At 35.8% G+C, this 27,446-nt stretch overlaps 1 protein-coding gene across 1 annotated transcript in view; it reads right to left on the reverse strand.

Annotated features, from left to right (window-relative positions):
• Positions 1–26,851, reverse strand: part of ctnna2 (catenin (cadherin-associated protein), alpha 2) — a 336,397-nt gene extending 309,546 nt beyond the window's left edge. The window contains 2 exon segments of the mRNA XM_043243368.1: positions 6,348–6,454; positions 26,604–26,851. Of these exon segments, the coding sequence (XP_043099303.1) occupies positions 6,348–6,449 (102 nt within the window). The 5' untranslated portion in view covers positions 6,450–6,454; positions 26,604–26,851.
• Positions 26,852–27,446: the final 595 nt, after the last annotated feature.

The following is a 27,446-nucleotide window of genomic DNA, read 5'->3' on the forward strand; positions in this document are numbered from 1 at the left end:
GTTTTAATGTCATCTGTTATTATAAGCATTGGCAAACATTGCCACTTTTAGAAGATATCTGCAATAAAATATTATATTAATATTTTATAATAATGCAATTAATATATTTCTTTATTTAGGTTGTTGAATACCAGACTAAGATAAATCCACTAATGCCTTGCAAATTAGAACTATAAGAACTATTACACACACACACACACACACACACACACACACACACACTTATTGTAGCGCAGTTTGTGTTGAATACAAAAAAATCAACTCATACCCCAGAGGATTAAATATGGATACTTGCATCAAATCCATCCACTGAAAATATAGTAAGTATAGTAAATTATTATTCTAAAATAAATATTATTATAATAAATCTTTCTTTTAAGAATTGCATTTGTTAATTATTTATTTACTAACTGTACTTAAGCAAAATCAAATCAAAAATTTTGGAAAAAAAATATTATTATTTTTTGTTTATTTTGGATAAAGAAGATTTTGGATAAAAAAATGAGTGCCCATATATCATCCATGTGGTCATAGCATGTGGGCGGCAGCATAACTGCTTATATTGGAATGCTAAATCCACAGGGCGTTGCTCAATCACTGAGTCACAAATCCCTGGTGTCCGGTCCAGTCCACACCCTGCTGGGCCAGTTTCTCCTCATCCATCATGGGAGTCACGACCTTGACTCCATGCCAGTCTACACCAAATGGTTGCATTTTAAATCACTTTAAAAATTCAGCACTTCAGCAGCCCGAGCGCATCGCCTGGCGTTAAGCTGCCGCTTTCTGCAACATGATTTAAGCGGCACCTCGGCTGAATATGCTGAACTATTGTTTGAATTAGAGACAGCCATAAATCAAAAAGCCTGCATAATTTACCTCAGGACAGAGATACTGTAGTGAAACGAGGCGAAGGAAGAGCCATAAAAAGTGCACAACATGCAGCACACAAGGACAACAACAGGTAATCTCACTCTCTCACAGTCATGCATCTTATTCCTCTGGCCTTTTCTAAGCTGTTTCCCTAAATAAAAAAGGAGATGCATTGAGACCAGGGTGCAACATTCACCAGAAGCCTGTCAAGGCCATTTCTGAACACTGACCTCATAAACACGAGCGCATTCAAGTAGAGATTCTACATTTGGGATGTTTTAAACAAGCTAATTGAAAATAAAACTAATATTTTAATTCAATTTAATTACTATATTAAATTGGTATTTTTTGCCTTGACCGGTTAAAGGCACAAAATAATTAAGATCCTAAGTGAAAGCAAACAGCTGAGAAAGAAAACACACGTGTAACAATATATTGTATACAGGGAACTGTTAAGGCCCGTTCACGCCAAGCGTGATAATGATAAAGACAACTATAAAGATATAGTTCTAAAAATAGTTTTTTATATTAATAAGTTCCACACCAAAATGATAACGGTAAAGGCACAGAGAAACAATATTGTTGGAATCATTGTTGGAATGATTTTTTTCCAGTTGATGAACGATATAAACATTGACAGCCAATCGGAATCCTTCCTTTTCTCGTGAGCTTGAGAATGAGCTTGAGAAGGGACAGATGCCTGTGCGCTCAGAATAAACAGACAATATTGTTTGGTGTGAACGCTAATATTGTTATCTTTACAGTAATCTTGCTTGGTGTGAGCCAACCTTTAGAGTAACAGCAGTCTAATATTCCTGCTGTCACTCATTCAAGTCAGAGAGAAAATCTTTCACTGCTCTTGACAAAATCACTTTTTTCTTTACTTTAACAAGAAAAAAAACATTTAATGTACACAGTGAAGAATATGCAGTGTTATATATATATATATATATATATATATATATATATATATATATATATATATATATATATATATAGCAGATTTACTAAACAGGGATAATTAGCATTAGAGTGCAATTCCATAAAAGAGCCAATGAGGGGAAATTCTGTGGGTCATTTCCTAAAAATATGTAAATGAAATAACACAGACAAAGACAGATCATTTTAATAATGACCAGTGCAATCTACAGAGAGCAGCGCAAATTACCACCTGCTTCAAAACATTTTTTGAGCATTAAGTAATGGTGCAGTAATTTGACAAACTCAAACGTTAGTAAATCATATTGGGTGATTAATTTTAATAATCACCTCCCATAAATTTCGCATATGAAAGGGAAACTCCTATATAGGCATATGTTTTTACAATAAATCGTTTCTTATTCTTGCTGACTGTTTACTTTTGCTGTTTTTTTTTTTTTGTTTTTTTTTTTTAGTTAGACTAATATTAGTATTTTGTGATCTTGACACTGGTCACAGGAATTATTTTTATGGCATCAAAAATTTTGATATCATAAAGACCTTATTTAAAGCTAAAATGTCAACATATTTTGACTAACATTAATGGGGAAGCGGCTCAGCATACGACGCATTACCCTTGTTTCACGCAGCTCAGATCAAAACGAATGTGGTAGAAGGTATTCAAGTCCTTTCCTCAGCTTTGACCTTAAATCAGTACTCATCTATCTCACAGTCCTTATCGACTTTAACCTGTCTCAAGGAGACAGGCTCATTTCACAGAATACTCTGTTAAGGTGCCACTCCAATAAACACCCACATAGGTGTGTGCACACACTCGCCCAAGGATTCAATATCCCTTCGCTTTTGTCCTTGATAGGAAACAAACCGAATTGACACTCAGTTTGACAATAACCAAACTTACCACGTCTCATCATGCTACAGCGGAAGTCTTAAATATCTTTTCCTTGGAAATGAAAGACAAATCAGCGTGTTGAATATAGAATAGCAGCAAGGTTTGAATAACGTTAGTAGGTGTTCGTCTCCATCTGAGACGTGTCCCTTACAATTGTCTATTTGCACAAATACATTTCGCTCCAGCTTTGTTGTTAGAGAATTGTTCGCAACGTAAACTGTCCCCGTTCGACCTCAATACCTGGTGTATTTCAGCAGACGCTCCCGAGATCATAAGAGAGTAAGTGAGCGGAGAAGACTTGTTTTGAGTCGGGCTGCCATCTAAGCCAGTTCCAAATAAAGTATTAACTCTGTGTTAAGAATCCATTAGCATTCCCATGATTCCCTGTGCCATATGCCTCCATTATGTGACAGAACAATGGGAAAGCTGAGGCGAACAACTTTGGGGAGTTGTCACATTGTGCTGAGGAGTGTGTGAGAGAGAGAAACAATGAGGGAAAGAAAGGGAGTGTGCGGCAAAGGGTCGAGAGATGAAGGCTGAGCGCTAAACTCCACAAAAGCTGTAAATTGGCCATATCAATCAGTCTCTCACCCGGAGAGCAAATGTTTTTCCTCGCTTGTTTATTTGAAATCAAACTCTTTCTTCCACAGGCTGCTTCTTATGCTCTGAGCTATTACATGCTTCCTGTACAACATTTTGCAGGAGGAAAGGCTGAAAAGCATTTTTACTTGTCATCGCAGTAAATCGAGTGATATCTAGGGCCCTATGATTTCTGAGATGCTAAAACCTTGACAGAATTGCAGGATCCAAATGGAATTCAATGTAAAACGCTGAATATAATGGAATTTGGCCAAATTTGCATTAATAAATCAAAAAAGAAGGCTGTACACTTCATTGAATCTCATAATAGATTAGTGTCTGGAAATATTCTGCTTCATTAGGATGTGAACACATAAACCTCATCTCTTATACTTTGAGAGTCAATTCACAACTGATTTGATAAAACTATTGTCAGATACACGAGAAAAGGTTTTCACTACAACCTAACAAATGAAACATTTGGTTTAATTTAAAGAAAACATGACTTAGTACTAAAAGTAATAATAGCAATAATACACTTTATTAAAACATTACATCGGAAGGAGTATCACAATTTTTCATCCATGTTTTGATTTAAATGGCAACCTATAATAAATTTATATTTAGCCAGATAACATGGGTATTCCTAAATTTCAAAAATCAATCATGACTCTGAATAACAATATATAAAAAACTAATGATAATTAATTATATAAAACATGTCCACCTGAGTCAACTCTTTTGTTGTTGGACCTTCATGATCCCAACGTAACTGGCATTGGCCATTAACACCCTGATTATAAATAGCTCTGAAAGTTCAGAAACCTTCAGGCAATTCCATTTAAGAGCTGTCCCCTTTTTGATATAATAGTGAAACAGACTGTTGGCCTTATACCTCATGTCTCCAGCCTAGCTTTAAAAATTCAGCTTCAGGGTATTGTGATCTAGACAACTGGACTGTTTGTCCTCAGAACTGTGTATGGTAAATGGCATCTCTGTGAGAAGGTCCAGGTACATTTTCATCAGATCAAAGCATGCTTGAGTGCATACAAAAAAGAAAACAAAAGGCTGATTCCTAGGAAAAGAAGCTAATTGTCGAGGGATATTATAATCTCGAAAATAACATTTAACCGAAGTGGTTGAAACAAGATGATTACGGCACATGTTTGTCATTCACAAAACTTTACAGTCTGTGTGTGACCTAAGAGTCATGATTGCCATTTTAACAGGAGGGAGCTGTCTATGGTAGAGACTATGTAATGCAAGAGGTCAAACCCAGCATCTGCACTCAGCCATCAATTAATGTTGTGAAGAGAAAAAAGCTCCAGGTCTCTTTTTGATGGGAAGGTTTTATGGGAAGATGTGCTTTTGTTTTATTCAAATCCAACAATTCATTAAGACATCTAATTCCTTCAGAAAGCCATAAAGACTGTAAAACAGCAATTTAATGACACGTAATTGCTCAGAATACAATCAGAAAATACAGATTAATGGAAAATGTAATTTTCCTTCAGATAATAATAATCTCATCTTTTTTCAAGGGAAAATTTTTGCACCTCTTAAGCTTACAAACACAGCATTCTTTTGATTAAACATACATTTAATGCAGTAATATTGTTTTAAATTTTTATATTATTAGTTCTTTTGTTAAAAAATACAGCATCAGACATTAGTATTGCACGATCCTTCAGAAATCATTTTAATATGCTGATTTTGTATTTAATAAATATTTTTTGTATTATTCTTTAACATCTACTGTATGTATGTAATATTTTAGTAAAAGTATTTTAGTATCCTTTTATTTAGGACTGTATGGTTAACAGAATGTTCAAAAACAGCATTAACTGAAACGAAACAATGTTTCAATGTAAAAGCCTATATAGTAATTTCACTGCTGAATAAAAAAGTATTTATTTGGTAAATAATAAATTATTTCAGAACCCAAACTTTGAATGATTGCCCTTCTTACTACATGACAGATATGCAACAAGTAAAACATTGGACACACCTGACTGAACATACGTTTATTTCAATATGTCTCAAGACTAAAAAAAGCAAGTTGTAATTTGTTTTTCATTTTGGCCACTACATAATTCCCAGCTGTGTTATGAGGACTATTATTCTAACATGTAGAAAAAAAAAACAAAGACTAAGTAGGTGCGTCCAAACTTTTGACTGATAGTATGGAAGTCTAAAAAGTTTGCTTGTTTGTTCATTTGCAAACTCTGCTCAGTATTTTAAGCCCAACAAGATATACCCTAGGCACAAGAGAACAAAGAAAAACAAGTCTAAAATGTGATTCCTGCTGTGAGCTCTGGAGTTCTGGAGACAATGTTCAATGTAACATTCAGCATCTGAGTACAACCTATATTCAGATGATTTCTGACAAGATCTTCATACTCTTCTCTACATTGACCAACTTCAAGATATTAGAAAACTTTACTAGCTGAAGCAAATATGCAATTAATGACATTATGATAATCACAGGTGATTTTGACAACAGCTTATAAAGTTAACTAGTTAACTAGATCAATGTTTTGAACTGCTTGCTACTTTTTCCTACCTGGTCTCATGGCATAAACATACCTTGGTGCACTTTTTAGTGTATATATCTCTACAGTTTCCAAAAGAAATAAACACTAGAGACACCTTAACTGACACCTTAAACTCTTTTTCACACAAGCGTAATTTTCACACAATTACTTGAAGAATATTATGTTATGACATTGTTATGACAATGTTAATATGCTGGGATGTTTGAAAACTGATGCTTTTGAATGTTATTATTATGCATATCCAGCTTCATATCAAGGTACTTGAGAGGCAAGGAGCTCCAGTTTGAATCCTGTGTAACTACATTTATTTAACAGTTAGCAAAGTACAAAGGGCGTTGCACAAAAAGTGCACAGAGGTACATATTTTTATGAGACCAGGCAGACACTTACCAAAAACCATGGCCATTCCTAAGGCAAAAATATTCAACAAAACCAAGTTTTAATATGGTTTGTACACTCAGAAACTGGACCTGCGAAGAAGAAACCTTAAGCAACTAATGAGAAGACATTACCTGTGTAACCAATGGCTCCAGCAGCCTCTCCACAGTCAACGTGCGAATCTCAAGACTCTTGGGGTCCCATTTTAGCAGGATTGGGGACGTAGCGCTCGTCATGTTTACTGTAAAAAGAAAACAAGGGGAGTGAATATCTGAAAGGATGAAAGAGATGTTAAAAACAAAGAATGACAGTTTAACAGGATGATAAAAGGAAAAAGGTGCAGACATCACAGACTCAGTTTTTAGTTTAATGCTTCATGACTTTCTTAACAAAATCAAAGGCCGGAGCCTGCCGCACATCTATTATTAAAGCCAGAAAAGCTTCTTCATTGAAAAGTCTTTAAACGTCGCACATCAATCACGCTAAAACGTGAAAATTGAGACTATAAAATATTGAGACACCGCATTACATTAAAAGCTAATGACTTCAGAATGAGTCTTAATGTGGGATCCAGACATTGTTGTGCAAGTCAGACTGTATTATCTCACATTTAATGAGGAAAACAAACACAGAAACTACAGGGATCATAATATATTACCCAGAAAGTGATTATAATATATCACCCAGAAATTTCTCAAATATTAATTATGAACCTAAAACAGTCACAAAGTTCTCAAACTTCACAAACTTTTTAATTCATTTGGTATCTAAGTTCCTAAAAATCATATACTTTAATCACATCTATCTATCTATCTATCCATTTGTCTGTCTGTCTGTCTGTCTGTCTATCTAGTACCTTAAAAAACATAATTTTAATTTCTTAATATATGCATTAAATTGATCATAAGTGTTAGTAAAGATAATTAAAATTCAAAAATGCAAACACATTTTATTTTATAAAATATTAGCATATTAAAACAACTTCTAAAGTTAAAAATTAAATGTTGCCAACACAAGAATAAATTATATTTTAAAGTATCACATACTGAAATGTTGATAACGTTTTGTAAAACGTCTGTAGCCCATCAGATTTGTACTTTCTAAACGACAAAATAGTACGTAAGTACATAAGAGTCACCTAAAGTGCTGTTTACAATCACTTAAAGTAAGACAATAATATAATTATAATGAGTAATAATAAGTGTCATAAGGTAGAGAGCCACCTTGCTAGAATCAGCTACTGAAAAAAAAACAGATTTTGGAGAAGTTAAAAACTATAAATACTCCAACTATGATGCCTTAGGTTAGTGACTATTAACTTTCCTTTAGTAGTGGGGATCCTGTAACGTAGGCGTTTTCAATCATATTGTCATTCACTGGAGCACTGGCCTAGATTCCCTCCCGCATCTTCAGATCCTGCATCCAGATACTCATTACAAAAAACATATGCATGTATGAAGCCCAGCTTCAGGCCCTTTGAACACCGGTAATGTAAGCAGGTGGTTCCTGATTAAGGTAGACATCTGAAGTACACGATCAGGCCTGCATAGCAGGAGGGAGGAAAGTTTACCTGACTGAGTAGAAACTTAAGAGTAAAAAGCCTTCAAGCTGCGAGCGTATGTGGGGAAAAGAATGTGAGAGAGCGTGCGAATTCAGTCAGAAACAACTTTTACAGATTTTATTTTGTGTTCCATTTTACCTCTGTAACAGAACTGTTCAGAAAGAGTTCTGATGTTACATTCAAAAATCAGTGTGTTTGAACAAAACTTTAGAATGAATGATTCATTCAACAGAAACGATACAAGCTTTGCAATAATTAAAATGAACCCCTGGGGGTAAGGTGTGGGGTTAAAAAAGGCGGAGATTGCATAAAAGGGAAATTACAATAAGGGGATAAATACTGCTAATTTGCACACAGACAAAGTAAACAGCTACAGCGGTTCTGAGAGCTGTGTGGAAGCGGAGGATTTCAGTGAATATTAAGGCAAACATTTCCCACATTTGTGCAGACAGTAGAGACGACAGGAACTTTCTTTAAAGGAAGATGATCCACGAAACCGGCTTGCAGTAGTCCCCAGTCTTCCTCAAATGTTCCTTACAAACAAATTTTTGGTTTTTTTTTAGGCCAACGCAAACCAGAAGCATGCAGCCAAACTTCAGCTCTGGTCGCGTCGTGGGAAAACGAAACAATCACTTTTGTGCTGTTGCACTGAACAAAGTCACAAACATGAGCCATTTTTATAGTGACACGAGGGCTACTTTCCCCTGCATAAATACGGTGATAGCTCATGCAAATCATGATTTGTGATCGGATTAGATGAGTCTTTTGTCAAGTATAATATTACAGTTCTCATGAATAATGCTTGAAAGTGGGAGCTGAACCCAATGACATGTATGAGTAGTCAATGAGCACTCAAATGACTAGGGTTTACCTCACGTGCCTCAAATGGCCCCAAAAAGCGCAAAAATGAGCCCTTTTCAAAACAACGTCCACTTTGTAACATATTTTTGACAGCTTTTACTTTTTTAAGCAATGTGCAACATGTATATATCTGTTAATGTTTAAAAAAATGTGTTGTTGGGTTTAATGACGCGTTAAAGAATCACACATTGTCAAAGTCTTTATGTTTTTCAAATACTATAAACCCTTTTACAAAATAAAAGTTGAACTTTTTTTAATTGTGTTTGAATTTTAGGAAAACAGTATTTGAGCGCTGATGATGCTTTTATCTTTTTTCTATTTAGCATCAAAAAATTGCTTTAATTTCAGATGGGTTTTTTTCAGTTCTGGAATCAGTACACATGGCACAATATGAACTCTTTTGTTCATATGCTGTTGTGATAAATAAAGATGTGAAATTACACACAAAAGATATTACATCACATTAGATTTAGAAAGTACTTTAAAATAACATGTCGTACTGTATTCAAGTTTTTCACCTCTTCATAAAGTGTTTGACAATGATCTACAATAGCAGAAAACTGGCAACAAGATAGTTGTCTTAAACTTTTTTCATTAAATAAAATGTGTTTTCCATGTCATTGACACACATTGTAGTAGTCGGGTGTGAGAAGAATCAACATGAGACAAAACCATCATCTGCTCTTTGCTTCAGTCAGAGTTCCTCACTTGTCAGTGAGCTACACACACAAAAAAGGCATCACCGTTCCTTTGTGCTCAAACTGTGTCTTGTATTTCCTCTTTTCTGATGTAGCTGTCAGTGAATCCTCAAGAGAGGCTCTAGACAGTCTCAGTCGCCGTGTCAAATACTCCCTAAAGCACAGTGTCAAACACACACTCCAGAGTCCTGCACAACCTAGACTTAACAGCTATTAAACCACACCTTTGAGACCATCTCCTGCTCAGTATGTCAGTTTTACTCCTTACAAATGTGTGTAACCATTTACACTTCAACACTTAAAAATAAAGTGGGTCAGTGGGACTGCAGTACCTTAAGTTCATCGAAAAAAACTTCTCCTTGAGAGCCATACTTTTTGCACAAGGGTTCTTGAATTGGCTATCTGATTCCCTGGAGATTAAAAAAAGCCATTTATGTTGCACATTAAAGGTTTTGGATCACCATTCCTGGTTTCTGGACAAATAGAAAAAAATTATAACAATAAAAAAAAGGATTAGGTCAAGCAGAAAAGAGAAATGTATAAATAAAAAAAAAAAAAAAAAAAAAAAAAATATATATATATATATATATATATATATATATATATATATATATATATATATATATATATATATATATATATATATATATTTAAATAGATGTGTAATAATTGCATTTTAAAAATAGATGTGTTCCACTAAAATTGTTTTTGCTAATTAAAATGTTATATTCATTGGCTAAAATAGTATATTTTAATAAGAATAAAATTAATTCAAAATTTTTTTAAATGACATAGATATTTGAAAAATCTTTATTTAATAAAGATCATGCTAAAATTCATACATTTGAATTTGTAATGACTTTTGTACAGTAAACAATTCTAATGGTCACCGTCTAATGTGCCAATAAATATGGGTCAATAAAATCAGGAGAGATTAACTAACTAACCAACCATATAACTAACTAACCAACCAACCAAACAAATAAATTCGTAAATAAATAAATATTTGTATGAATGAGGCATCAGGCTTAGCCGTTCACTTTATGGCATCAAAGCTTATCACAAACTCCAAAAAACGCACCGAAATAGACTTCACAATTATTTGCAGCAAAGAAAAAAAAGAGGTTATTTTCACAGTGTGCTGACCAGTATATCACAGAGCCACCTCCAGTAAAGCGTGCCGTGCCGGAAGCAAGCTGCGCAAGATCTATTTCAGTTCCATTATCACCGAATAATGCTTCAATTATCCCACGGAAATGGGAAGAGGAATAATTACGCTATTTGTGACTGGTTGCCAGGATGATAATAACAGCAGTCATAACGAGGAGCGCAAAATGGCAAAAACGAGAGAATTTCACAAATGCATTTTCTACACACTGGATTCAGGATGGGTCAGAAGGCTGATTGGTTTAGACCCATTAGCTTTCATGTGCAGAAACAGTCATGTTAACCGAGAAACTGCCACAAAGACAAGGCAAGGCTTTCCAGTTAATGTGACAGCGCATGCTTTTGTGTTACCTGCTGATTTGTTTCCATTCGGGTTCATTTATTACACAACATGGCAATTTAATTGCTTTTATTACGACATCAAAATTTGCTGTGAAAAGCCTCCAAACGAAGATACAGTAATTCAAAGACATTATATTGCGAGAGAGGAGTAAAATATTAAACAGACAGACATTACACAAAAAGCCAATAAACTGGTTGTTTCATTTCATATCATCAAACATAAGCCATTTATCATAGCTGACCTACAGTTCACAGCAATCCATTTAGTCAATCTGGCTTAAATAGAAAAAATATCCTTTTTATGCAATTTACATACGGGTCAGAGGGGATGATTAATTGCATTTTATCACATTACTTTTTAAAAAAATTTAATCACACTAGATTAACAAATCAAACTGGCAGCCCACATATAAACAGCGATAAACGTCTGGGCTCCAAACCTGCAATGCTGTGTGACGCTTAAACAGTAGAGAGGATTAAAGACAGCTCAATCAGGCCAGACTCATCGTGACCCCATCGCACACACACACACACACACACACACACACGTCTTTCAGCACAGCAGACTAAAGCTAGCACAGCCATTTTTGACCTCTTTTGTCCACTCCAGCTCCTCGCGCTGACCTCAATATTCCGTTGCTACTATCTTTTAAAAAGTGTGTTTATGTGAGACTGAGAAAGAGCAGACGTAAAAGATACGAAAAATGAATAAGAAATTACATCACCGCAGAATATACGAGGACATGGGTTCACTGAAAATATCAAAGGATGGCTGATTCTGCTTTGCATATTCATGCTTCGCATCCCAAATTTAAACTCTTAGCCTAAACTTCTTTGCGGTCCGTTTCTAAAGATCCTGCCCTGGAGCGGTCAAGATTAAAGCTTAGATTATCCCACATTAAATATTAGACAAGCAAATCATTCAATTCCCACAAACACTCATCCTTCTAGTGTGCCTGCCATTAAAACCCAAAAATCTTCTGTATTTCTAATAAAAATGTGAGAAAAAAGAAAATATAGCTCTTTTAGTGATCTGAGACCAGCTTTCTTCCAACAACTGAGAGTAATTTGACAAAAGATCTCATTGTGTAAGCGGTTTCAAATCAGCTGGTCTCAGATGAGTGAAATTTAGCCATTTTAAAATACATATTCAAGCATGTTAACAGATAAGGACAAAAACCTGAATTACTTGCTATTGTAGTTACAAAATGACTTAATAAAAATAATATGATTATTATTTAAATATTAACAATTATTATAATTATTATTATTGAATTTTTATTTCTTTTTTTAACCAATCAACTAGTTGGCAAAGCATTAAAGGACATGCGATCGAAGACAAAACTACTCTGAGAGGGTTTTAGCTTGCTGCTTACAGTATAATTAGGATGTTAACACGTTAAAGCATAGCTCTCTGTCAGCACGGTAAAACCGTCTGAAGTCCGGCCTGCACTACAGTAGGTGGTAGCAGTAAAACTGGTGTCAAACCAAGAATGTTCTTGTGCAGTTCGCTTAGAATTTGGCTGGCAGCAGGAATGACTTTGTTACCTGCTGAGGAGGAGGACAAGAGGGCATAGCTGTATTTGACAGGGAGCAACTTAAACCCACTGTGCCATTTCATACTACATTTTTCCTTCCAGTTCTTAAACCAACCTTAATATCTCCAGTCATAAGTTTATTTGTTGATTCCTTCCTCCACATACTCTGTTTTTCCCTTGCCATAGGGGCAGAGGAGAGCAAGAGAGGATTGGTGGAGATGGAGCAAAAGAGAGAGGAGGATGAATTGACAAAGTAGAGAACAAGAGGAAATGCAGCAGAGGGAAACAAATGAAGAGAAAGAGAGAGAGAGAGAGAGAGAGAGAGAGAGAGAGAGAGAGAGAGAGAATAGTAGATATGACAAGAAAGGGTGTGGGTTGGAGAGGTATGACAGAGAGAGGGAAAGAGAGAGAGAGATGGCCCAGAATAAAGAAAGCACACAGAGCTGATAAACGGTGACAGTCACATTACAGCGGAAGTCTCTGGAACATGTCAGTGGCTGATGGTGAGATGCCCACAAGGACAAAAGGCTTTGCAGGACTCAAAAATAAAATTTATTTTACTGCCTTAGTTTACTTGCTATATATATACCGGTATATATATATATAACAATTTAAAAAATGTACAGCTATCAAAGAGAATTCAAAGCATTTCTGATCAGGTTAAAATTTTCTACCAATTCTAACTGATGCTATTTATGTTATATTATTGCAACTTTTTTAACTTATTTAATTTAAAAACTTATAATTATGACAATTAAATATAAAATGAAACAATAAATAAAATGTTTTCACACTGAAACGTATAAGCGAGGCGAATGGCCCCGAATGTTGCTTTCACACTGAGCGAGAAATGTCTAATCGTCTTCTGCTAATTCACGCCTGCGAGCTAGGTGGCGTCGACCGGCAACGTATTTTTTTGTGTATGTATCTAGTATGGCTTACATTGTCCGCTGCTCAATATACAGCATTAAATTAAGATAAATAACTTGTTTGTTCATCAGAAACACAGACTATTCATGAAGCTTACATTCATCTGAAAATAAACAGAAAACATATCTTATTACATAAATACATCTTATCTTTAATATAGGTCTGTTTGCTTTCATTTTTCATGTGTAGAAAAATGTTTCTCTTTTTATGAGGACAAGAGATATAATTACATGATTGACAGGTCTAGAGTGAACTAGCTCTGACTCATAAATACTCGAGTTCGTGAAAGAAAATGGACGGTGCTCTTCAGATCATATAATTCAGTGGAGAATTAATAGAAATGTTATTTTGTATAGGCTAAAGAACATGCGAGAATAATCTGTTCTTAAATACCAGCGATAACAAGCTTCCACTCTCTTCTCTCTTGTGAAAACAGTTCTTTATCTCTTAACACAGTCTTCTGAGCTTTTAGCTCCTTTAGGGTAACAGAACTTGCTCTGGTCATGATGCAACGATCAAGTCTTATTGGACGGCTGGTGTTGCAAAACTGAAAATATTCGTCAAACTGCATTTTCAAGGTCTAAGTGGAAGCGTCCATAAGGAGCTGTTGTATTCCAGCGCGACATCGCATCCGTTATTCCTTTCGATTTTCGAGCACTGTGTGGAAAGTGCTTCACTGATTCATTCTTCAGACTAATTCACAGGTAAACGCCGGCATTTGTGATTATCTTTGAATGATTCATAAAATGAACCTGACTGGCCCGGGACTCTTGCACATTTTTAGCCGTCATTAAAGATGCACCCACTCAATAATCACATGGCGACAATTTCACAATTCTGAGATTTACAAGTCTATCCCACGACCAGCACTCTGCATCTTACAAATGATAGGCCTCTCGAGTATAAATCTCCATGTGGCTGATCTCTCCTGAAGGGATTACTCATTAATGGTACGGGTGGCTTGTTTTTGCTGAGAGCAGCTCTCTTAAAATAGTCCTGACCACAGAGAAACAACTGGTATGCAATGCAATAAAGTCATTATCGACACAGGTGCAAAAAAAAAAACCTGCACTGACTTTCTGCCTCTTAACAGTGTGTGCGTACATTTAAGAGGCAAGCAGAACATCCAAGGGAAAGAAATGGTATTGATATTGACTAATTGGTAATTAATCTTGTTCTGTTACTCATCCTCATCTAAACTTAGACTGAGATTTCTAATGTATTTGTATGTGTCACAGGAGAGACAGACCAGGCACAGACTGGACTGCCACTGCAACAAATGCGCATTCCTTATCAGCCCACATTCTAGCAAACCCTGGTGAAATTCCAACTGGACCGGCAACATTTCAAAACAGTATCACCATGACATCATTGTTTGAAATACCATTTGTCTTTCTAATATTCAGAAACATGCAAGAGTGGGAACTCACGGCTAGCAGACACTCTCACACTGATACGATATCTCCAAATGTTAGTAGTGACTAATATGGGCATTTTTATTGCATAATTCTTTCTTTATTCTTCCATTAATGGGAATGTAAGTGCATTCTGTTAATAAACTAATCAGAAAAAACTGTCACATAAAAACCAAATTGGTAATACTGTATATTAAAGATGGCCCTGTTTCCTTTCTAATTGGCCAGTTTGGGACCAAATTAAATAATTATTCGTTTAATCCTTAAAAAAAAAGAAAGAAATAGAAAAGAATACAATCGCATTTGACTTGAGCTGCTTAACTTATTGTTATGAGATAAAGAGGCTGTGTACCACAAAATGACAAAAAAACATGTCTCTTTGTTTAGTTTTTTTATTGGGCTGCATGAAAAAATATTAAATAAATAAAATGCAGCGCTAGGAGCATAGTCTGATTAACAAGAAAACAGCTCTTACAAACCGGTTGTTAAATGAATCTTTTAAAGGAAAACACCATGTTCTTTCCTCAACTTAGACGGGTTGATACCTATCTGTAATATCTGATAATCACAAAAAAAAAAGTGTGGCAATTTTCTAAGCTGATAAAACAGATAACTGTAATGTATGGCGGAGGAGCACTTCGCAGCACATCGACCTCGGTGCAGTAATATCATCATTCCTTCAGGTTTTAATTTGTGCCACCATACTCATGTAACTAGTCATGTAACCGTCTTTAAACAGGGAAAACATGGAAGTGTTTGGTGGCTTCTAAATTCATGCCTTGTTGGTACCGAAGAAATGATGGTATAAGCTAAACGCTAACATAGGGGCACCAGAGCGATTAAATGCACGCACTGAGATGGGACAGATATGTATCAGCAGGTCTAAGTTGAGGGAAGAACATAGTGAAAACTGGAAAAACGGTGGTGTTTTTTTTCTTTAAAAGGATTTACAAGCTCAACACTTACTGTACCCCTGTGAATCAGTCTGATAAACCTTCCACTAAATTAACTCACTGAATCCAAACTGTTCCTGAATGAACATCTGATCTGCAAAATATTGATCATAAGTATTTCTTTAGTTCGTTTAGACATAGAAAAGAGTGTTTATCGCATTCTCTAAACGTGATAAAGGCTAAAGTCAGTAGGATAAACATGTAGCAGGCCAGTCAGACTAACAAGCCCACAGACCAAAGTAACGCACAGATTTCTTTTCAAAAGAGGATTGTGAGCAAACGGTCCATCTGATTCACTAATCCTCATTCAGACAGAGAATGAGCTCTGGGCTCTGTATAGTTTCAGGCCGAGCAGACGCACAGATGCTCCCAAGGCCCACAGTAACCACCGCTATTATCAACAGAGCATTGTCTACAATCTCAGATGAAATGCTGAAAGGAATTATGACTGGTCTTGTTTGCTTTGCCTCAAGACAGTCATCATACCGATCCAAAAATGATTCCTTTGTGATCATTTCAGTTCTGGACAATGTGTGCAGCTTCTGCAAGGCAAGCATTGGACTTAAATGTATTTTCCCTGTTAAAAAAAAAGGCCAACATGAATTTCCAGGCTGGTTTATGAGTAATTGGTAGACAACCTTGATCTAAAAAAAAACATGATGGTTTCCACAAAAATATTAACCAACACATCTGTTATGAAATGCAAATCAGCATATTAGAATAATTTCTGGAGTAACTGGAGTAATGATGCTGAAAATTCAGCTTTGCCAGCACAGGATTTTTTTATTTTATTTTACATTATTTTTATTATTATTAGTAGTAGTAGTAGTAGTAATATCAGGAAATATGTAAAGTCTTTGTGAGCATACATTCAAAAGAAAAAACATTAAGACAATCAAATGTTTTTAGTTTGTTTGTTTGTAGATAATTTCAATCATCAATGTGCTGTTTATTTTGAGACAAGCTTTAAGAAATGTAACATAAAATTTGCTTCATACAGTATTTTAAAAGGAAATATATTCAAAAATAATAGGTCGGAGACCTGAAACAAGTTTGCTTTGATGTAACAGTAAGTAGCTGAAGCATAGTAGCTGTGCAATGCATCAAAAGAGAAGTGCATTAACTGAAGATCTACGTAATGGAATTGGGCACTTGCAGTATCTCCATTAATGATAATGGGAGCATCAATCTGATGATGTCATAATGGCCTTTGTATATCTAACCTGTCTGCTTGCTGTCAACTCTTCTGCTGCCTTGCAAGCACTGCTTTACATAACAACCAATTATCGAGATCATGGAATAACATGAAAAGTTCTCATTACAGGACTATGGTGGTAAAGATCAGCCAACTCAGATGTGCTGTTTTAAAGAAGCTCAGTCACAATGGATAGTCCCACCACTCCACTTATCCCACTCAAACACGCAATTCCCACTCCGCACATCTCTCTCTTGTTCAAATTCATGCACAAAAGCACTCAATACTGCAGTCCTCTCTCTTTCACTGTACCTTGCTGTTTACCCAGATTAAGTCAAAGCTCAAAATGAGGTTAATACCGAGATAAACACACGCAGTCGTGTAAAACAAGGTCAGGACATGCAGCACAGACTGGAGCTTCAGATTTTTTTTTATTACTATAAAGTTATGTATCTCATAATGAAAAAAAAGGTCCTTGCTCAGTGATTCGAGACAGTTTCGCTGATCACACTGACCATTAGCTTTACATCTCTGTTCTCCAGCAGTTTAAGAGCCCAAAGCTCAGCAAGGAGAATGTTAATGTGTGTCTTTCTAAGTACACTAAAAAAAATTATTTAAAAAAACGTATCTTGTATTATGCCGGTAAGCAAACAGTTGCTGGTTCCCATTGAGTTCCATGGGAAAGGCTATTATTTAAGTCAATGGGGACCAACAACTGCTTTGTTACCAACATTCTTCAAAAAAATTTACGTTCGACAAAAGAAACTCAAACAGGTTTGAAACAGCTTGAGGGTAAATGACAGAATAGTGATTTATTTGGGTGAACTAACCCATTAAATTGAAATTAAAACTGCATACTTTCAGAATAACTATGTAATAAATGCATGCAAATGTATGCACATAACCATAAACTAGGTTAACCCAAAAATGACCATTTAGCCGTTATTTACTCACTTTCATGGCATTCTATTTCAATGTGTTCTTTTCTGTACAGATTTTATGTCTATTCCTTCAAGAAAAGACTCTTTATTATAGAGCAAGGAACCCTCTTTCCATTTTAGATGCCTGTTATTAGCTTCCACTCCAAATATTGCTTATTTCTTCGTGTCTTGAAGAGGCGTAGAGATAACAAACAAGTCTAAGCTAAATGGATGAGGAAATTTCTCACTTATTGCTCTCTGGTGACAAATGACGTGCACAAAAATTTCTACTTTTTACAGCGTTTCATTACAAAACAATGACAATAGCAGCAATAGTCAAATTACTCTCAGCAGCAAGTGCCTCTGGAGCAGAAGCTAATAATGTTCGGTCCTACTATTTCTGGGAAAGGTAAATGAGCGCTGACAGCTAATTTCAGCATTCGTGAGGAAAACTGTTTGAGGATTAGTTCACACAAAAATGACAAATCTTTAATTTGCTCATCCTCGTGTTGTTCCAAACCCATCTGACTTTCTTTCGTCTGTGGAACATGAAAGTAGGAATTTTGTACTGGTAGCTCTTTTCAATGCTATAATGATAAATGAAACCTAGAGCTTTCAAGCTTCAAAAATGACTCAAAAGCACGATATGAATACCGTACCATATTACTACTCTTCTGAAGTCATAGCTTTAAGTGAACAAGCTGAAATTTCATTTTTTTCACTAATGATTTTCTTCTCCGGCAAGCTACAATCGCTATAACCAGATCAGTGAGTCATTGAATTGGTTTGAGAATTGATTCTGATTCCCAAACAAATCATTAAGCGAGGTTTTTTGAATGTTTTTCCTTTTAAAAATGCACCAAGAAAAGCTAGCGCAGTTGATAATGACTTAATTTTGCTTAGTTCCTAGCACAAACTTGACTTCAGAAGACTGAAAAATATCGAAAAAAGTTTAACATGCTGCAAAAAGTATGACAATTTAATTCAAAACCAAATACATTTAGGTTTGTTAGATAAAATCTTGATGCCATGTGCCTGTGCAATTCAGTAAATCGCTTTAACGCGCAGGCAAATAAGATCTGTCCTTGGTTTGATTACAGATATATTGCATGAAGACGCCAAAGAGAAAAATGGTCTGTTTCGAAGATTAATGTTCAGACATGAAATAGGATTGTTGTTTCATTCACGGTGCTGAATTTCCCAGCATACTGAAAAGCAGATGTCTAAAAATTATATTTGGGAGTAGCTGATAATGTTTAAGGCCACAACTAGGCCAAAAATCAATTGCGTTTACAGTCAAAACGACAACGCGCCCATCAGAGGCGAATCCTGATAATAATTGAACAAAGTAAAGCATGCAGTTTTATAGATGTTCTTAAATTACAGGTCACGGTGACTTCTACAGTCCTATTGATTTCCCTCAGTAATAGAACTCAAGCAAGCCAGGAGCCAGGGGGAGTGACCATCTGTCCAATGCTGCGACTGCTGACACCTCAAAAGGAGGTAAATGGGCTCAGCTTGCCTAAAACACCCTGATGTGCGAATACTGGTGGTCACTACCGTAGCTGAGTACTTTAAACGCTAATAGTGGAGCTAAAACATTCATTGACCCCCTCATAGATTTTGGCTTAGGTAACCAAAGTTAATTAAGAAAGTTAATTAATGTTGAAAATCTCAAAGATAGAAGGACAGGGAAGCATTTGGAAAAAAACGAGAGTGAAGGTAGAGGTGGAGGATAAGGATATATCTAAAAGACGATGGAGGAGAGCTAAGTGTAATATACTGTTCTCCAACACGCACTGAAGAAGTATTTGTGCTATAGAATTTCCCTCAGGGGTGCTGAATGCACAGGAAGAAAATGGAGAAAGTAGGCTGTAGTAAAAAAAAGATGAGGTACAGAGGAGGAAAGGTTAGCATTTTCTTGAGAAGACTGGAAGACAAAAGCAGTAATAATTATAATAATCTTATTCTGGACAAAAAGCATGCATTTTCATTTCAAGTTTATTTTTTGTCGATCACGTTACAAGTGAAAGAAGCAAAATGCAGTTTAAAAAAAAAACACACAAAAAAAAAAAACCTTGAGCCTTCCATTTTCAAACATTTCCAGTGATAATTGAAAAAGGCATTCAACAAAACAGCTTTCATATAGACGCTCGTGTGGTTGAATGTTTTCAAGCAGCCTCGGTCAATCAATCAAGCAATAAATATTACCAATAAATCAATAAACTGACTACACTTTATTTTAAGGTGTTACAGTGTAATTATACATTTAAGTGCTGTAAAAAAATCAGTTAACTACATGTACTTACTATATTGTTAGGGTTAGGATAAGGGTTTGGCTTGCATGTAGTTATGCATAATTAAATGTTATTATAAAAGTAAGTACATGTAATAAAGCGTTTCTTTTCTGCTCTAATAATATTTATTGCAAAAAAGGGAACCAAAACAAACAATTCACACTTTAGTAATTAAAAATTGGTTGAAATGCATCTGCTTTCTTTATCCTTTCAATTCACTTCCTAACCCAGTTGTTGGTGATCTGTGTGTTTGTTCATTCAACACAATTTATACACCGCACTCAGCAAATGAGGCGTCAAGTGTAAAATAATAAGTGGAGGACAGCAAAAAGGAAAAATAAGTATGAATACATGTAAAGTGGGTTTATAAATGAAGTACCGCACCATGATGCGATGTCAGTAAATTTAAATATTTATCATGAGCAACTGTTGCTGTTCAGGAACTGCAGAATTTAAAAAAAAAGTTAAATAAGTTCAGAGTATTATTAGAGTTCAGAGTATAAATATTATTAGAGCAGAGAAGGAACCCACAAAAAAAAAAATGATGACACAGAAAACGAGAAAGGGAGAGGGAGACTGCAAGAAAAGAAAGAGGACTTCTACAACAACTGCATAGCCTACAGTGGGATGTTGTTTGCAGATTTGCAGGTTTGGAGAAAGAACTGAAGAACGCAGGAGGAAGAGATGAAGCTAAAGAAGAGAAGGATAAATTGATGCAGTCAAAAAAAGCTTTTGTTGACTTATCACAGTCACACATGCTCGAGAAAGAAAATGAGACCAGTTTTGCTAGTGCCCTTTAAAAGTCTTCAGGGAGACGCTGTGACAAAACTGGTCAGATAAAAAATAACAGCTTTCTGAATGCTAAAGTGCATTGAGAAATAACTTTTTCTTTTCACGAAACGAAATCAGAAAACGTCGAATAAAGCATCAAATGAAAAGGCCAAAAGAGTTTAAATAAAAAGTTCTAAAATACTTTGTGTATCAAGTGCTGTTCGTAAATTGTGATTTGTTTGTGTGGCTTGAGTTATATCTCGCAGCATCAATGGTTCAGTGGTTCTGCAGCGCTGCAGGCAGTTGCTCGCACCGTCTCCAAACTCAAAGGCACCACTGTTTGCAAACGAGAAGATCAGAGAAGTGGCTTCTTGCTCAGCATCTTTTAGAAAAATATAGACGGTGCTGCTGCCTTCTTTTCAGAAAATGCTAATCACTACTTGCAATGCAGACTTTTATAAACTACTGTGTCTCCAGGTAGACGCTGCCCTTTCGAACGATCCACCATCACCATGCTTTTTTTCTGATTCTCTAAGCGTATGGTTCCCGGAAGACCAATCACAAGTGACAAGAAGAAGAGATGGTCATATAATGCTTTGGTGTGTACATTTATGACACAAAACCTACTTTTTTCCCACTAAAAAAAACTAAGAATATAGCACAAGAAAAATCTAAACTAGGAATAATGATTATGTGAAAAATCTAACATTAAATAACTGGCCTTTTAAAAAGTTGTATTTCTTGTTATGCTATTATCATCAAATCCTGTTTTGATTTTTTTTAGCAACTTATTTTCTTTTAATTAGCACATTGATTGTTTCTTTCTTTAATGTGTGATTTTGCACCTTTTGCATTCTAAAAAAAATGCAGGTCTATTAGGCCTACAATCGATAATTTCCAAAAATACATACAAAGCCTTTGCTAACCGAAAGGAGGTGTTTATACAAATACTGAGTTCAAAAGCTGCTAATAATTCAACAATGAATATATAAGATATTTTATGCCAGTCATTTTTGCCTGAGTGCACTATAAGTGTAGAACAGCATTAGGCTATTCAAAAAGATTTTGGACGTTGCGTGAGAGCGAAATTAGTAGGTTTCAGTTCAATGCGACATATTACCTAGAATTTTTGTGGAAAAGTAATCTCTTGAATGAGATGACCGGAATACAACATGAGGATGTTGAGTAAAAACGCAATGCTGGATAACAAGGCTTAAAATTACTTGTTTGAAACTTTAAATCAACAAGAACAGTGTTTCTGTCCGAGGCAATTTGTCATTTCTAGGCCTCTGTACGAACCCGACACAAGTTTAATGCTTCCTCTTTTATAAATGGATGAGAACACAATCAAGGCGAGTATAGAGAACTTCTACATGAATCTGAAGAGGAACTTCCATGAACAAAAGCTACCTCTGCATCCCAATAGGCATAGCACAATGTATTTGGGCGCATTAGCATTGATGTAAATGGGTGTTTCAAGTCTTTCCACATTAGTCACTGCTAACATTACTCCTATTACTCAGATTATAGTGCATAAGCTTGTAAGTTCATAATGTCAGCAAAGAGTAGGTGGGAGCATTCATGAAAAATTGCATACGGTCTGTGGCATGCGCTGAAGCTAATACATTAAAATATTCCCTCTTATTAAACGAAGGTAGAGGTAAGACAAAAACAATGTCTTAGATCTAGGACGTTACAAAGGGGTAATTCTGCCTATTTCTTCCTTTGAAACAAGTTTCATTTCAACAGTACACTTTATACTTCACAGGAATTTGTCCTTCGATCTTTTTGCATCACTGGAAAGGCCCTTCTAACATTTAACTGTGACAATAAAAGTTCAATCAATTTCACCTCTTTATTTAAAGGCTTGTCTGAAAACCGCTTTATGGGCACATTTCTAAGCAGATTCACAAACAGAAAAGCAATTAACTTAATGAATTATTCTGAAACTGCAAACAAATGCTGCTGATAAAATCTAAATAAATGTGTACCGTTACAAATCTGTTTAAAATAAAAGAGAGGTCTTTTTCCTGAACATTTGAGTCTCTGAAAATGTAGTATTTACACATTTATTCTTCCATTCAAAAGTTATTTTTTTGAAAGTTTCGCCAAAAAAAAATTAATTCACCAATGCTGAATTTATTTGATTAAAAATACAGTAAAACAAGAATTTATTTCTATTCATATATTTTTAACATGCGTTTTATTTCTTTGATTTCTTAGCTGCCATTAATTCAGTCTTTAGTGTCACATTTCTTTCAGAAATTATTCTAATATGATAATTCACTATGCAATAAACCATTTTTGTTATTAATATACAGCAGTTGTTTAAAATAGAATTTATTTGGTAAATTTGTATTTACTGATTATTAATATATGATTGATGATTTATTTAATAAATAACTGATATATATATATATATATATATATATATATATATATATTTTGAAGAGAAATCACACAAGGTTTTAATCACATCTTCATATTTTAATATGCATTTATTCAGTCACTCCTGTCAAATGTTTTGCTTTAAATAAATAAGACAGACAGACCAAGTCACTATCAAGTGTGGTTTCTCTAGACGACAAGCGCTGTATAAATGTTTGCACACATTAGAATCAACAGCCTGAACAATGCATGCTAGGATTTTGCCTGTCATTCAGTGCAGTGCGCGCCTTCACATCGGAAAGACTCTGTCTAGCTGGGTGCTTTATCACTGCTTGTTTGTCTTAGCAAACAGAACCCCTCGCCTCAGCCTGGAGACACCATAGCGACCAGATTCGCTGAGATCACGCACGCAGGGCGTCCCAAAAAGCTGACACAGGGCAAATATGCTCTACTGGTACTTACTATAAAGCACATTATTTATTTGCAGCGCAAGTCCATTTGAGTGTTATAACAGCAGCTAAAGAATTACAACTTATTTGCTGTTGAGTGAACGCAAAAAAAAAAAAAGTTGTTGCTATCGTCCTACTGTATACAAAACATAATAAATACTGTGCATATATTGTAGAACATCGGTCTCGTATTACCTGCAAAACAGAAAGCATGTGACTCTTTAAAAGCGCTGTTTGACACAGAGTGCTGAGAAAAGCCCTGACATGATTATGTAGGCTGTAATAGTGTTGCACACTTTCCTGTCAATCAAACGCTCGACTTCTAAATAGAGCCTCACTGTTGCCCTTTCACACCCATTTGGTTTCTGCTTACGGCTACTGTTACAACTCCTTACGGCATGGAAATATCTACACTGCGAGTGAGCAAATAAAACACTGCCATTATGATCAAGGAAGCCTTCACTGATCAGAATGGGAAGATTCCAGTTTGTGGCTTCACTAGCGGGGTGTTGCAACGCGCTGTTGACTGCGAGGACAGGTCGCATTAAAATGTGGTGTTACGCGCTGACTGATGGGAATCTAGCGCTCTCAAGCACCCTTAGAAACCCATATCATTATAAAAAATTCACCTACGAAATGACATGCATGTTAAGGATTTGTGTTATGCAACTTGCAATTCACAAACCCACTGAATCCCGCTTAAAACATTTCGGAAAGCTTTACTTTTGGGTTTGAAGATTGTAGAACGTTAACTATAAATAAATGCAGACTGTCTTGATTTCATGTGAACATTTTTGCTTGGCTGTTGTGAAGTGTCACATGACAAGAAAGAGGAAGCAAGTAAACATAATGGAGATGTAACATGGTCGGCATATGTAATTGTAAAAAGAAATGCATTTCCTCTTAGATCACCATTTCCTAGTAAAAAAACTAAACAAAAGTATATATATATCTATATCTATCTATCTATATATATATATATATATATATATAAAATTCTGCCATTTGATTTTTTTAATTTTTTCCAACTTTCTACTGGGTCTCGTTGACCAACTGAGACATTTAGATACATTTAGTCACAACATAGAGTTTAGATATGTTAAAACTGCAATATACAACATTTCTAACAGCTTGCACTTCCTTTCACATTCAGATGCAGTATGTTATCAACGGTTCATGTTCAGTTTACGATCAGAAAGTAAGCAGGGCATAAAGCAAAAATTATACTAAACCTGACAAAATGTCTTGTACTTAATGCGCACATTTCATTTTACACATTACATTTGTTATGTATATTAAAATGCATCGATAGGCTTGGATAGCATATCTAACTGGCCTATGATTCAGGCGAGCAAACTGAACGGTGTGTGAATAATACAATGACAGGGAGTCGACTAATTTAAAGAACTTTCATTTTGGTCAATCACACTACTAGCACAGTTAGCTAAATCTCAACAATCTAAAGAAAAACTTAGCAAATGTAAATCTATAATTAAGTGATCCTCTGACAGACAGCATACTTCACAGAAACAATCCACGAAACGCAACAGAATACTTTACTGTTCTTACGATTACGTCCTTTGTTAAAGTCAACTTCTGTGCACTAACTCTAAAGATAACTCTTATGATAATAATAATAATAGCCCGCAACAATACACAATATCATTAGATTTATTTAAAATATTGCACTGCTTTAAATCTTTAAAGTTGGTGGATTCTGATTGGCTGGTGTTTTATTTTTATTCTTTATTTTTATATCAGTTGAAAAGAAAAAATCATTCTGAAAGTGATTTCGAACATATGGTTCCCCCTGTTGCTAACATTAGCTGCAATGTGAACATCCCCATTCTCACAGAACTAGAATGATAATTAAATGTTATGATTATCTTTACAGTTACCCTTAGCATGAAAGTACCTTTAGTGTCTATACGGCAACCAACATGTATAGAAAACTTGATTTGTAAATATATTCTAGTCACTAATGCAATATTTTAAAGTCATGATGAAAAGCATACAAGTCATAAACCTTTTGTTCCAGTTTAGTTTGAGGTCTGAAGATCATTTAGGATCTGTACACCTGCCAAAAAAAAAAAAAAAAAAACTGACCACCTTTAACACGGACCTTGCAACTGGAACATTTAACATAAATTTGACGACACGCAGTGCTACTTTCCATTTATTCGTTTATTTATTCAATTATCTTTGAATGCCATATATCCTAAAAACGGCCAAATACCGTTTAGCATTCAAATCAAAGTTAATTTTCTAGCACCGTGTTTCATCCGGCAACAAGAACCGACAAAATATCTCATTGTCACGAAGTCCAAAGTTGCATCTTATTACAAAACTTTAATATTTACGTCTTATAAACGTGCGAATCCCCCAAACCCCTTTCAACTTATCGCATAAACGTGAAATAGTGCACAATAGTAATTGCAGACAAAGAATAACGGGGCATTTAAGACGGGAGGAGCTCCGACGATGAGGATGGAAGGTGTCTACAGACGGCAGTTACTCGAAACGACGCTTTTTATTATCACGATAAACCACGCGTATGCAAAACAACGCCCGACACCACGCGGATAATATTCCGCTATTTTTCCGTTAAAAAGCAAACCTTTTTTTGACATAATAAGAGCTGGTTAGCCGGTATGCTAGCAGGCTGCAGATGGGAGGCACTGGCCATCACCTCGGTGCTGGAATAACTGTACATTTACACAGCTGAGGGATGCATTAGACAGTCGCTTCAGGGGATTTGCCTATCTATCTTTCACCTAATATTTATTTTTTCCCCCCGTTTTTAATCCTCGTAACCCACGCAGTGAGGCTAGGATGTACAAGCCTCGCCTTTCTGACACATCTAATAACGGTTTGCTTGTTCCAAAGTGGCTTCCATAGATCCTACCTTCAGTGATGACAGCCCCGGTACAGGAACAAAACACTTCCGAGGAAACACGATGCTGGGATTTATTTCCAAACGGACAGCTCTCCAAACCTAGCCAGCAAGTTTAAACAGCCCAGAAAATCCGCCGGCTCGCCTCTGAAGTGATGGAAGCGGAATGAATCCACGCGTTGCTGTGGGTATCTAGGAAATGCTCGTCTCTCTGCCGCTCCCTGCCAAATAATGACCCCTCCCACCGAATCCCCAACCACACACACGACAGGTGCTGAGTATGCGCTCTCCCTTCTTGCTAAATAGTGAGCCGCGCGGTGGCTCCGCACTGCGCCTGCGCGGTAAACGCGAAGAGAAAGAGCGCAGCCTGGGATGGGCGGGGCGAAGATGCTGCTGCGCATCTTTGTTAAATAGTGATGCTCGGGATGCTCGTATTATTCGAGCACTTTTCGTAATCAGCTAATAGGCCACACTTTTGCTGAGGTTAATCATCTCGAAATCGAAAGTCTTGCGCTACTGACAACGTTCCTTTTCAATAAATGCTGAAATTTTACTTCACGTTTATTTAAAAGTAAATAAATAAATATAAACGTGAGTGAAGATTTATACATATGCATATAAAAAAGAGACATGGGAATTAGTAAATAACTGCAATTTTAATTTCTAGAGAGCTAGCCTATTCTTATACATTTTTTAAGGCTTTCTGACCTCTGTGAACCCAGGGTTGTGGACATCATTGTTCTTTCGGTCGTATGTTCACCATGCTGTGCCATGCTGTGTCAGTTATACATCAGAAGGCTGTCAGGACAACAGGGACAATATATTCATAACAACGCCGCATAAATCCTGACCAGC

Source organism: Puntigrus tetrazona, chromosome 1, assembly GCF_018831695.1.
Source record: "Puntigrus tetrazona isolate hp1 chromosome 1, ASM1883169v1, whole genome shotgun sequence".
NCBI classification, from domain to species: domain Eukaryota; kingdom Metazoa; phylum Chordata; class Actinopteri; order Cypriniformes; family Cyprinidae; genus Puntigrus; species Puntigrus tetrazona.